This window comes from Ammodytes marinus (assembly GCF_949987685.1).
Source record: "Ammodytes marinus genome assembly, chromosome: 5".
Lineage (NCBI taxonomy): Eukaryota > Metazoa > Chordata > Actinopteri > Uranoscopiformes > Ammodytidae > Ammodytes > Ammodytes marinus.
In genome coordinates, this window is record NC_137234.1 from 3,444,155 (window position 1) to 3,455,492 (window position 11,338).

At 40.1% G+C, this 11,338-nt stretch overlaps 1 protein-coding gene across 1 annotated transcript; it reads right to left on the reverse strand.

Annotated features, from left to right (window-relative positions):
- Positions 1 to 392: 392 nt before the first annotated feature.
- Positions 393 to 10,990, reverse strand: LOC307251158 (uncharacterized protein). The gene is made up of 11 exons (XM_080028479.1): positions 10,878 to 10,990; positions 10,447 to 10,637; positions 9,940 to 10,080; positions 9,519 to 9,657; positions 5,316 to 5,493; positions 4,597 to 4,738; positions 3,186 to 3,329; positions 2,614 to 2,666; positions 2,449 to 2,514; positions 2,032 to 2,108; positions 393 to 630 (listed from the first exon to the last, which is right to left on the reverse strand). The coding sequence occupies exons 1-11, from the start codon at positions 10,881 to 10,883 to the stop codon at positions 538 to 540; spliced, it is 1,230 nt and encodes a 409-aa protein (XP_079884605.1). The 5' UTR covers positions 10,884 to 10,990; the 3' UTR covers positions 393 to 537.
- Positions 10,991 to 11,338: the final 348 nt, after the last annotated feature.

Below are 11,338 nucleotides of genomic sequence, written 5' to 3' on the forward strand. Positions count from 1 at the left end.
GGGTAACCCCAACCCTTTCGAATAATAACAGAAGCTACAGTGGCCTTCAAGGACAAGAACAATTCTGAATTTTAAACAATGCACCTGATGACATTCCAACTATGACACTTTCAAGATGGCGGCACAAGGCATTGGTCCAAAATATGCAGAAATATGGACATATATGAGACCCTTTCTAAGGGAAAAAAAATTATTACATTTTTTTTTTCAGCTATTATGCACTAAATTAAATGTACTTATGGATATTATAATTACTTTCTACAAAATCTGCTAGGAAATAAAACCCAAAATTCTACACACTGCAGGTTTAATACATCATGGTTCACCGTATCGAAGGCCTTGGAAAAATCAATACAAAGAGAAACACAGTGTTGTTTGCTATCCAGGGCCATAAAAATATCATTAACTATGAACATTTTTCAAAATATAATGACCAGATTCGGAATCCACTATAAGTATAATCGTTTAGGTAGAACAAATGGCCTTGAAGTTTTTAATGTCCGTCCAGGGTTGAATAAATCTTCACGTTGAAACATGTTATGCTTTGGTTGTAGGTTTCACTGCCACGCTACTCACGATCCTCAGAGTGATGTCCAATGGCAGCCCTAGTCTCACCAGTTCATCTCTTATCTGGAAACATAAAAAAGAGATGGTTGTTGCCGAGTTATAGGGCTGGGCGATATGGACCAAATCTTATATCACGATATAGGTAATTGTATATCACGATATGGATATATATCACAATATTGTATTTTTCCTTAAAATTCAATGGATTAAATAACCGTACTGAACTTTAATCACGTAAGATTATTTTCATCTTTTGCTTGGAACTTAAATTTCCATACAAAAGAGAAACTGGTGCAAAATACCACACCAGTCTGGCTTTAGTCAGTCAGTGCAAAATAAAAATGACAGCATCAACCAAAGAGCCTACATTTTCCAATTGATAGTAGCCTATATCAAAATAATGAAAGACTTGAATTTTACTGCAGTATTTGCTCATCTTCATTTAAAAAAGCTGTCAAAATTAACTAAAGAGCAAATGCCTGGTAATACTTTAACTCCAGCTTCAACAAAATAATATTTTCAAGTTTGACATGTTTTAAAGTTACATAAAACCAGCCTTGCTGGCTGTCTCCAACAATAACAGCACGGGGTGAAGCCCCGAGTAGGCTAAAGATGTCATTATTAGCCAGCTAGCTCACGAGAGCTAACCCATGTAGTTTGCGGCTTAAAACAAGCCAACTCTGCGTCACGGCAACAGCACGCTGAAGCAGCAAGCAAGTTTCCTTTGCCCGATGACATTTTTGACCGTTAAAACCAGCTGCTCTGCCACCGTGACACGGAGTTGGTTTGTTAACTTTAGTGACGGCGCACCGAAGCTAGACCATGAGCTAGACAGCTAGAGCAACAGATGAGGCTTCTTCTGTTGCGGGTAGAGAAGCTGTATTGCAGCCCAGAACTCTGAAGCAGAGCCCCCGTGTGGCGCGGCGGTGTAACTGCAGTGTAATTATAGGGACTCGGAGGGACAGCTGCCTCCCGCTCCATATATGCTCCCGCCACATCAACTTTGTATCTCCGCGATATAAACGGTATGGCCAAATCTCTCCCGGTAGACACTTTTATATCGTCCACGATATGATATCGTCATATCGCCCAGCCCTACCGAGTTATCATCGCTGCTTTCTCAGATCTGATAATTAAAACAAACAGGTTGATTCTTATCTCCCCCTAAAAACCTACATTGCTCTTTCTGTTCTAATAGACCACAAACAAAATGTAAAAAGTTAGGAAAACAAACTCTATTTTGTTGAGATAACTTATTATTCAAATGTATCTTTAATATTTAGTCCAGCCCAATTAATTCATAAATTAAATACATGGTGATGCAAATAACGGAACACATTAATTTAAATGTGTTTAGTAACAACATTTATTCATTTATATTTGGCTTACAGTCCAACCTACCTTGAATATTTAAAACTATACAATGCTTTGGTTGGATTTCTGAATAGATTAGAAGACACTGACCCATTGTAAGACGGTATTCTTGATGTCTTCCTCAGAGAGTTGAGACGAAGAGGAAATCTTTACTCCCAGACCTACTACTGTAGAAACACATTGGCACAACTTTACAATGGAGTTATTATAGCACATTGGTGTCTTAGATAAGGTCTCAATTCAGCAGTGTTACATGTTTATTAAAGGAGAAGTAAGTGATATTTCGTGGCTAATATAAGTGTTAAATAACTATATATTCATACAGCAATCACTTGAACAGTATGCACAGTTCATAACACAAGTCACAGTCATTCAGCTTTGCAGTAATTGCCAGATTAAACGTAGAGTATGCCGATCGTTTTTTATCCAATCAGGAGACAGAGCGCTATAAAGAGGCGGGTCTCTGTGCCCGTGAACGAGCAGGAAGTCATCATTTCTTGTACTCACCAAAGTTCGAGACTTCTGCTTCAGGTGTCGTGGGTGTTGTTGTTGGTGGAGTAGTTGGTATTGGGTCTGTAAACATTAGTGAATATAAAAGATGAAGTTTGATCAATCTAGGGAATCAAAAATGGGATTTATAACATGAGAGAAACAAGGAAGATTTCAACTCACCGTTTCCAACAATCACAACAACACATCGTAACTCCGAGTGAAACTTCCTCGAGCTGTGGAAATCAATCGCTACGTTAAGCAAATTCACTAAATAATGTCACAAATGAATTGATAAAAAAAAAAACGTTTCCACAACAAACACAGTTAATAGTTTAAGGATTGTAGGTATTTCTACAGTTTCTTAAAGGAGAAGTAAGTGATATTTGTTTGTTAATATTTTCAATCACTCTATATTCATACAGCAATCACTTAAACATTATGCACAGTTCATAACACAGGTCTCCCAGTCATTCAGCTTTGTAGTTATTGCCAGATACAATTTCGAGTATCCCGTTCGTTTTTATCCAATAAGGAGACAGAGCGCTATAAAGAGGCGGGTCTCTGTGCCCTAAATATAACTCACTGCTCTCCATCGCGGCACTAAGACGGCTGTGTGTTCATGTGGTGGTGACGTAGGGACGAGGGAGGGGACTGCTAACTGCATGCTGAAAGGAAGATATTGCTAAAAGGACCACATCTCTTACTGCTCCTTTAATTTACGTTATAAAACGCTCGTTGCAAAAGGGACTCACTTGAAAATTGCCTGGACGACGAAGCAGATGGGGTGGCTCTCTCCGTCCTGGTTTCCAGACGGTGTCCACCTCAGAGTGAACTGTCCTCCTCCTGATGTAGTTTGGTTTACATTGTACGGCCCGCTGAACAGAAGCTCAGATATCCTTCAACAAACCGATACAGAAAATATTTGGAGATTAGACCATTTCCAAAACCACTGCACATGCAATTGGAGGAAAACTGTTTTCTGTGACGAAATGATAGTGGATGGAAACTTTTTTTTCTCTATCATCTGGCATATGACTCGGCTTTCTGTTAAAGCTGGGGTATATGATTTCTGATTGGTCAAAGTTAACATGAGCTGTACACTTTGACCAATCAGAGCAAGGCTCCAATTCTCTGTTCTCATTGGCTGTTGGGACTGTCCATTCACTTTGGCACCGACGTTGTTGGTGTAGAGCGTGTCTGGGAGGGCCCATAGGGGGAGGGACCAAAGAGAACAAGTGGAGCGGTTGAGGTATTTGGATTTGAATCTCTATCCCAACTGCTATTTTCTCCCCAAATCCTCCACCCCAGCTTTAAATATTTCTTTCATGGCTGTTGTTGTACAACAAGTGGATTTTTGGTTGTGAGTGCTTATAATATTAAGCCTTATATTGCCTTTGGAACTCTTGAGATAATACTTAAACAACATGTACAACAGACATTGTACGTGCTCACAACAAATGTATCCTTAGCTCCACTATTCAGGTTTTGTTTTATCACGCTGCGGTTGCACCGTTGTCAAACCTGTCTTGAGGCTTAGTGCGATTCCTGTATGTGACTAATGTCTCACTGCTGGTAAGTAGGGGTGTAACAAGTACGTGTATTCATGCAATTGGAGCAACAATGTTTTCTGTGACGAAATGATAGTGGATAGAATTCTTTTTTTCTCTTCATTATCTTGCATATGACTCGGCTTTCTGTTAAAGCTGGGGTATATGATTTCTGATTGGTCAAAGTTAACATGAGCTGTACACTTTGACCAATCAGAGCAAGGCTCCGATTCTCTGTTCTCATTGGCTGTTGGGACTGTCCATTACACCTGAGCGTGTCAGGGAGGGACCATAGGGGAGGGACCAAAGAGAACAAGTGGAACGGTTGAGGTATTTCGATTCTAATCTCTATCCCAACTGCTATTTTCTCCCCAAATCATATACCCCAGCTTTAAATCTTTCTTTAATGGATATACTCAAAAATACCTTTAAGCTGCAAAAGTAGTTAATGCTGCACACTGTTTTTTTTTTTTTACATTTTTCCTAATAACTGAGAACCGTACCGTGACACCCCTACTGACGACTATTTTTTATCTTAGGACTCGGAGAGAAAGGTCTGCAATGCATCATTAACCTCTTGTCTCGTAAAATAACATTTGTTTCACTTCTGACTCACATGGAAATATTTGCCTGAGCCTTGATGATGATTTCCAGGGTCTGATTGACGGGGGTATAATACACAGCTCCGTGGACTGGGGTTGGGGGCAGAAACTTGGGCAGATAGAGTCCCTCTGTGCAGGATGGCACCACAGGGTCCACTGGGGGGAAAGAAAACAAAAAGACTCATTTCAGCCACGCTCAAGAATTCTAAGGACAGTGCCGGTTGGTCCTAGCCTGTAAATCCAGACTCTCTTCTAGAACGATAGAGGGTCTGGCCACGATCCATATACCTTCCAAACTCAAGGGGCGGCACCTAGGTGTGCAAATTTAAATTGGCCAGTGGCAGCTCTGGATTTTCAGGCTATGTTGGTCCATCAATCGGTCCAACACAATTTAGTATATCATCAACTGTTGGACTGCTATAAAAAGGTTGTTCAGATAATCAATCATTATTTCTATAGTGACTTAGTAGTTCAAGATATTAACTTATAGTGTAGAGAGATATAACGTAGACTTTAAAATCAAATTAAACATAATCAAACTAGAATCCTGTACATGGGATAGGATGTACCATTGAATTGTTATGACGGTGAGCCCTTAACTGTTCCTCTAGTGGTTGTTACATTGTCTGGTCTGGTGTGATCACATCACAGCCTCAAAGGATGTCTGGAAATTCTTTTTAAAATATAAAATCGTTTGGTCCAATTTAATAGGCTTTAAAAAAAATATTCTTACCCCTTATAACAAACTGGACGGGTATTTTGCTGATAGCATCATTGGTAGTTATCATCGTCTGCGACCCATTAGTGTGAGTCAGGCTGATCGTCTGCCTGGGAAAATCCTCCATAACCAGCTGCACAGCGTACGGACCTTCACTACTGCTATTGGTGGGGCTGAATGACAACGAACAAGGCTGCAAAATGATAAAAAAAAAATATATATATGTATGTTGACAGTATAAGACCCAAGAGGACAAAACTGGACATTTGGTTCACAAAGAATGATTAAATGTACAAGATGAGTTATGACTGAATATAATAATCCCTTTTTTTTTGGACAATTTTTCACATTCACACGTGACAATTCACATACACACTCACACCGATAGCAGGCTAACTATCGGGAGCAATTTAGGGTTCAGTGTCTCTTTGCCCAGGGACACTTGAATCAATGAGCAAAGACTAGGGGTGTAACGGTACACTAAAGTCACAGTTCGGTACGTCCCTCGGTTTTGAAGTCACGGTACGGTACGGTACGGTTCATAGTTAACGGAGAATGAACCGTTTTAGCTGTCAGTAACTAGCTGACAGTATGTAGGCCTACCATACAAATAAAATGCATAATAAATATACAAATACTGCTGCAATTCTCCAATAAATAAAATACTTATTAAATGCTAGTGTAGGTGCAGCATAAACTAAAATTGCAATGTAAAAATATAGTGTTAATGCTCAGTAGGCTCTGTAAGCTGGTGTAAACAAAGGGTATGTATGTCTTTTTGACTTAAAAAAAATATTGCTGCAGCTCTCTTAAGCTCTAAAGTGCTCTTAAAAATATAACAATTATCAAATAAAAGTGCTACTGCAGCATTAATTAAATGACAGCTTGTTTATATTTTTTTTATGAGACAAATTAGTCATTGGTATGTTTTTATTTACAAGGCGATCTTATGTAAACTCCCTTGTTATTTGTCATCGTATATGTCCAGAAAATGTGTCCCCCATGCGTTAAGGTCTCAGGACATGGTGCTCATGTCTGTCCCTCAAGCTCGTACAGAGCTGGGTAAAACAGCTTTTCAGTGTTTTGCGCCATCGGCATGGAATAACCTGCAGAAGCAGCTTAAGCTTCAGCACCTAGTAACTCTGAACGAATTTAAGGCTGTTGTTCAGAGTTTGAAGTTGGACTCCATCGGAAATTGTGAATGTTTTTAGTTAAGAATCTTATTTTTTTTTATGTTTTACAACTGCTCTTAATATCGAACTTGTGTTTTATGTGTAACTGTGTTCTGCTGTCCATCTTGGCCAGGTCTCTCTTGTAAAAGAGATTTTAATCTCAATGAGACTAACCTGGTTAAATAAAGGATAAATAAAAATAAAAATATATTCAGTATAAAAAAGAAAATAATGTCTGGGTTTTGCCCAGCTCGTTTTTCTTCACAGTAATGGTGATAATAGCAGTGTTTCCCCCAGGAATTGTCTTAGTCAAGGTGGTCACTGACTAGCCGTACAGGAGGCGCGGCGCAACGCGCCTCGGCGAAAATTTTGGGGGTATTTTGCTCAAAGATGCCAATGCGCACTAAATAAATAGTTCATTTGAATGACACTGACCTTACAGTTGTGCAATTTTGTTTGCTATGTGCACATTTTGTGCAAACATGCAGACAAAAAAAATACAATTAAAGAAATTCTACTGTTTTGGTGCAATACCATGCAGACACACTAAATACAAATAATGGACCATACACTTAACATGTGTATGCACATCAAAGTGCTTTTTAAAGTTCGTTTTTGGATGGGGGGCTGTTGTGAGATTATTGTGGACAATAGGCATACTGTGATGCGATTAATTCATATATGGTTATTATTAGCCTACTTGCTTGATTTCTTTTTAAATACAGAGGTTATTGGTTGTTTTGGAACATGTATTTCCAAATTTAAAACGTAAAAATAAAGCAGCATTTAAAATTCAGAAAAATAAATCTTGTCGGCCTACACAAGCATGCTGTTTGAAAAATAATTCAATTATTGAAATAATACAAAGTGTTTTCCCCTTAAAATTACTAATGCATTTCAAAGACAGTTACAGGGTGGCACTTCTGTAAACTTACTGAAAGGTGCCTGGGCTATCACTCTCATGCATGTATCAGACTTTTCTCTGCGCTGTATGAGCCGATAAGTTGTGTTGCCACGGTGATGTGGAGTCTTAAACTAGTCTAGCTTTGCAGAGCACTCCTTTCTGTTCAGCTAAATATATCCCCATAGAACCGCACTGCGTTTATTATCGCCACAGGTTAAATGTCGGTTTGCTGCTGCTCGTTTACTCTCCCGCGTAGCCTACATGCCGTAGTCACGCGCAGCGCGGCACGGTCGCGCGCGCAGAGCCCCCGACACAGAGCAGCTGATAGTCTGAGCAGAGAGAAACGCTTGGAGACATATGTGCACATTTATTTACCGCAAATCACGGCCTTTTGCGCATTTCTGACCATGAAAAATCACACATCGCGCTTGCTAGTACATTAATTGTGCAGCACTAAAAATAAAAAAATTAAAGATTTAATTTTTTTTTTGGTCGGTCAGTAGTCAAGGCGGGGGGCTGGTTTTGCTAAGGCGGCCGCCTTAACTATAAAGCGCTGGGGGAAACACTGAATAGCCAAACACCTGGATGGTGCCTTTTCAAATGCGTATGCATGTTCGACGTGTTGCCTCCTGCATAAGCGATCGCAGTGAAACAATAACCTGTGTGCAGACATTGTTCCACACGTCTATTACTGTTTTCATAATTCACCTGGAATCCAAAGTTATCCCTCAAACGGGATTTGAATGACAGGGGGGCACCTGCGAGATCCGGTTTACTGTTGTCTTTCGCCATGCAGTTCGCTCTCTGTTCGAAAGCACTGTATAACATTTTGATTTGCACTACTCATAGACTGTATAAGAGGGGGGAACGCTGCTACTACAACTGCTAATAGTGATGCAAACGGAACACTAGAGCGGAGAGGTGTGTATCTCTTGCTCTGACTGCAGCTGGGAGGGACTGCTGCGTGAGGACTCGGCCGCCTGTCAGTGCTCTGGGACGGGGGGAGTGGCCGTTGAGGCACCCGCTGGCGCTGCATGTTTAGAAGTGTTAAGAGCGATGCATGCGTTAGCGACAGGGTCTCCAAAAGTCACCAATAACACCAGATAAAGTAGCTAGATTGGTCGCTGGTCGCTTTTTTTGAAAAAGAGTCGCCAGAGGGGTCTGAAAAGTCGCTGAATATAGCGGCTAAGTTGCTAACACTGCCTGACCCTCATGCTCACCATGGAGATAATAGACTTTCAATCGCTGGCTGCTACTGCGTACTTGCGAGCCGAGCCGCAGGCTAAATCGTCCGGGGGGAACTCTGACGACAAGTTTTAAGTTCCACACCGCAAAACAAGCCTGTACATTTGCCATATAATAACGTTATGTACTCCACATACGGACCGCGGTCCACCTCTGTAACACCAAATACGTGCCTGTACAAATATGGTACGGTACAAATACGTGTATCGTTACACCCCTAGCAAAGACTATAAACACATCCAACTCACAATGCTGTTCACTTCTGCCATTATTATGGGTGGGAATCTCTTGGCACCTCACGATTCGTTTCGATTCCGATTCCGAGGTCAACGATTCGATTGATTCTCAATGCATCTCGATGCAATTTTTTTTTACATACATACCTATGTGTGATTTTCAAAAATATATTTATATACACATCTGAGTTTGCTACTCAGAGTTTGCTAATCACTTCCTACTTTTGTGATGATCATTAAATACAATCAACAGATGAATTACCTTCTCTAATATTGTATTAGAGAAAAAGCTTTTCTTTTCACAAATATGACTTTCTATGGCCAGTTTTCTATGTCATTTCAACACATTGTATGGCTTGGAATTCAGCTCTCATACAAAAATGTAAACAGACACAAAGCCAGTGCAGGTCATATGGGTTTGCTGCTCTCTGCCCTTTTGTCGCCACTTTTAACAACTCACACTTGTGTGGTGTGCATGCGCAGTGGCGCAGGAAATACTAATATTAAATACTAGTAAAAAAATGTTTTTATATAAATCGATTATTAACTTTTATGAATCGAGAGAGAATCGCGATTATTCGGAAAATCGATTATTTTTCCCACCCCTAGCCATTATGGTATTTTGACTCTCATGAGATTAATTTAAATAAGAGTTACTCACTGACGAGAGTGTTAGAACAGAGGCCGGTGTGCAGGGGTTACACTCTAACAATGCAGCGACTCCATATCTGCATTTCACCTCGTCTCCGTCAGGGTCAAAGGCCAACAGGTTGAAATCTCTCTGACAGTTTGAAGGAACTCTGAATGGGAAGCACAAGCATGAGAAAGGCATGATGAGTCAGCTGATCTGGCTCTGCCAAATAACCTGTTGGACCTAATTGAACTGTTTACTGTAACCAACCTGAAATAAATTCCTCTAGGTTAACCACTACACACCTTGAAGAAGTAAAGATACACTGTGTGTGTGTGTTTGTAATCGATTCAACCAGCAAAGTCTTACCCTCAAAGTTTACGTTTATCTGACTCTTCTCATCTGAACTATAATAGTAACAATTATTACCAACAAAAAGATGTAAACTTACCTCACGGCCGGCAGGACGGTGGTCTGTGGTGAACTGTTGGCTCGGCCAGTGTCCGACCGGTTCCTCAGATCCACCAGAGTCACTGCTCTCCATGATACAATGTTATTTACGATGCCATTTATCCAGTCACCACGGTCTAACCTGTGGTGGATGTCCATCAGAAAGTCAGTTTTTGTGTTGTAAATGTCGGATTTGCTAAAGTAATACACATTTAGCTGAACCTCAAAGATCTTAGATCTGCCCAGATACAGTGGTTTACATTTTTTTCTTCTTCATGTGACTATATGCTTGACTGCTACAACTTGCAACAACTTATTACCACTGAACTTTAATTCTGGAAATGGACCTATTTTATGTATTTGTACATTATGTTCTGTTTATATAATCTTCTTCCTCATAGTGGCTCACAGGCTGACTGTAAAAATTATTGTTTTGCATTAAGCCATTTCAGAAAAGAAGGTTTTGGCTCTGTTCTAGTTTTATTTATGTTAGTGTCAGTGAACTCACCACAGCTGAAATGGAGCGTTGTTGGGCACCTGAGCAGTTATGATTCCTTCTGTCTGACACCATTCTCCGTTGCCCTCGCTGTAGACCTTGTTCAGCACTGGAAAAGTCTGATTCCCACAGTTCCTTCTGAGACAAGTCCATGTGTAGAAATTTTTGCATTGGTGGAAGTTCAGCTTATAGGGAAGGACCACCTGCAGTAGAACAGTGACAAGTTGTTTTGTTTTAAAGGTGGAGTTAGTGATTCGGGAGAACGCTTGTTGTCAAATCACTTTTTGTCAAAATCAGTGAATATCTCCTCATGATCCGCTAACTATCCTTACTGTATGTGCACTACAAAAAAAATACTGTGTTAATAAACATCCAAAGCTCTGTAAACTGGCATTTTAGCAAGGGGTAATAAATAAATTAGATTAAAACAAATCTATACGTACCGTCATAGATCCATTTGTGTGAGTGTTTTTGGGGTAGTGGGTTATCACTGTTCCCAAAAAATGAGATGCCTTTGCGCTGCAGACCAGCAGCAGTAGCAGTAGTAGAGAGAGCGACATGGTGATAAGTGTTATCTCTCCACACAAAGAAGGTGAATAAATACCAAATAATATTCTATTTTAAGAACAATGAAAAAGGCAAGGCTGCTATGATGAAGCGTTTTGTGTTGTGGCAACAACAACACACCAACCTCCTCTTTTTCCATCCCGCATCATAAAGTTCAAGGACCTGGTTGAATATCAAGTTACACAAATCATGTTCAAAGCTAGAAACAAACTGCTACCAGGTAACATTCAAAAACTTTTTTTTGACAGAGAGGGGGGTTATACTTTGAGGGAACAGTTAAGCTTTAAGACACTGGCTGCACGCATGACTTTAAAATGTCATTGCATCTCAATTGGAG